This window comes from Protomyctophum bolini (assembly GCF_963924005.1).
Source record: "Protomyctophum bolini genome assembly, chromosome: 5".
In the NCBI taxonomy this organism is placed as follows: domain Eukaryota; kingdom Metazoa; phylum Chordata; class Actinopteri; order Myctophiformes; family Myctophidae; genus Protomyctophum; species Protomyctophum bolini.
The window spans coordinates 20433516-20436015 of record NC_137866.1 but is presented as its reverse complement, the minus strand read 5'-3'; the positions used below and the strand labels follow the sequence as shown (position 1 = coordinate 20436015).

The following is a 2500-nucleotide window of genomic DNA, read 5'->3' as shown; positions in this document are numbered from 1 at the left end:
TTTGTTAATAAATACCTTAAATTCACCTAGTAATCATTATTTGCCATAATGTATTATCCAATAATAGCATTGTAATATGCAGAAGGGAGTTCCAACCGCACCTCTAGCCTATGGCAGGCCAATAGCATTGTAATACTTTCAAACCTAATATTAGGCAACAACAAATGCTCAGGTGATAATGTTACTGTACATAAATATGATATTATTAAATATTACAAACAGATAGCTCTCGTGAAGCTGAATTAAAACAGTTGCACTGTAATTAGAAATGCTGATTCGCTCATCCACATATGACGTAAATTCTCCTTTCATTGTCAATGGCTTAATCTGTGACACGTGGCGGGACGAAAGGCTCGCCGCTCAAAAATCCGTTTTAGTATGAATATCTCGACGTGACATGTCACGATGCGTGATGTCATGTGGCATGACCATACATGGAGGCGTGATGTCACGAGGCATGTCATATGCGCCTGGCGCCGATTACTAACGAGGGCGGTGGCCACATTAGACGCAGCTGACGCATTGGTTTCCCTGATTAGCCAAACGCAAACCGCCGGCTTCACGGATCCACGGAGCGTCACGTGACATTTACGCCACTAAGCTTGTATAAATCCCTGATTGGCTAACCCGAGCCATCTGCTTACTCTGATCGGCAGAGCTTCGTGTAATGTCATTTAATTATTTGAAAATAACCGATCTACCAGCCCAGAGTGCAATGACGTCACGACATCATTATAGTAACTGAATTCAAAGTATAATTTATATTTCCATGTGGGGGGGGGGGGGGGTGCGTTAGCTAGGTCAGGAGGTAACAGGGGGTGCATGGCCAACCGCTGGAGTAGAGCATGGGAAATACTGGAAAAGAAAAGAAAGTAATTGTCTGTTTTTTTTCCTTGTCTTTTTTCTTTCCTGTTGACATTGTCTTTTTATCAATAAAAATTAAGTAAGAAAAAAAACTATAGGAAGAGGCCACAAACTCCAGACACTCGATGGACAAGACTTAATGCTTAATGTAAAATCTATTTGCACAATGCGTTTCGCCGTGTAGGCTTTGTCGAATAACTGTGTATGCACCAGATGAGGACTAAAGGACGAAACACGCTGTGCAAATATTGGAATAAAGTAACCAAAGGTAGATCAATGGATCCAATAAAAAGAAAAATCTATAGACAGACAGACAGACAGGTACCTGTGATAGAACATGCGAGCCATCCCCATCCTCTGTTTCTCTCCTCCAGACAAAACATCCTTCCAATCACTAACAGAATCCCAACCTACACACACGCGCGCGCGCACACACACACACACACACACACACACACACATTTCGATTTCTTTATTTGAATCCACAAATTACAATTAATTTTACAAGGAAACAAATATAACGGGGTTGACAGTTCATGTTCACTTAAGGATACACATGGCACCTCCTTCTCCACACAGACAAACTGCCTATAACAGACGAGACAGAACAGTATTTGGCAAGTTGTTTGGCTTTGCTTTTTGTCATGCCAGCTATTCTTAGGCCACTCATGGTCAGTTTATGCACATGGCCCAGGCTTCCGAATATCAGTATGGCAAATCTACAGCGATACCCCAAGTTTGTTATGCTTCCAAGTAATATTTATCTTGGAATGCCTGGTCCATGTACAAATCAAAGACACAGCCCACCTCCAGAATCAGGACCTCCTTGTGTCTGGTGTCAACAAAGACAACATCAGGTGTATTCGGGATGTTAGCAAAGACATCGCATGCACAGCTAAACCAATCTGGTAACACTCTTGAATGTTTATACATTGCTGCACTAGATGGCACATACTTTCGAACTGCATCAGACACTAGGTCAACAATCCGGTCGTGGCGAGCAATATATAAGTTTTTGTATGCACTACATCCATTTGTTATGTGTGTGATGGATTCTAGGTGTTGTTCAGAATCATGATGGTTTATACAGAGTGGAGTGTGGGTGTCGGGATACCAGATTGACAGATTGTACTTGGTTTGTAACACACACACACACACACACACACACACACGTTACAGTATGTAATTTATGACATCACCGATCCATTCATCATTCCTCTTCTCCTAAACTACCGTCTCTAAATATGTAGTTGGTAGGATCTTCTCTCTGTCCACTACAGTAGTTCTACCTCATTCTAATCTCTGGTGACGAGTACATCTACTGTAACACTTTCTCTGTGCACTGTATAGCAGTTCCTACCTCTTTTCAAGTTTACATAGACCTCAAGTTCATTCAACCTCTCTTTACCTCTGATTTATACTAGTCCAGAATAAACAGTAGTCCTACTGGGTCTATTCGGTATATACAAAACTGTAGTCGATCGTACCTTCTTATCTGCGTGTCCAGTATACTGTATACAGAACCTTACTGTAGGCCTACCTTCTTCTCTGTCCAGTATATAGAGCAGGTGTACAGTGCGTAGGATGTGTTCTAGATGGGAGTCAGTGATTCCTCTGAGGTGCATCTCCTCTACAG

The 2500-nt window shown here is 41.9% G+C and overlaps 1 protein-coding gene across 2 annotated transcripts in view; it reads right to left on the bottom strand.

Annotated features, from left to right (window-relative positions):
- The window catches only part of abcd1 (ATP-binding cassette, sub-family D (ALD), member 1), a 17654-nt gene that overhangs the window by 3971 nt on the left and 11183 nt on the right, over window positions 1–2500 (bottom strand). For both annotated transcript variants that reach the window (XM_080764140.1, XM_080764141.1), the window contains 2 exons: window positions 2405–2500; window positions 1190–1274 (listed from right to left, as the gene is read on the bottom strand). The exon at window positions 2405–2500 is cut by the window's right edge and continues 50 nt beyond it. In XM_080764140.1, the coding sequence (XP_080620266.1) occupies window positions 1190–1274; window positions 2405–2500 (181 nt within the window). The remainder of the gene's footprint in view (window positions 1–1189; window positions 1275–2404) is intronic.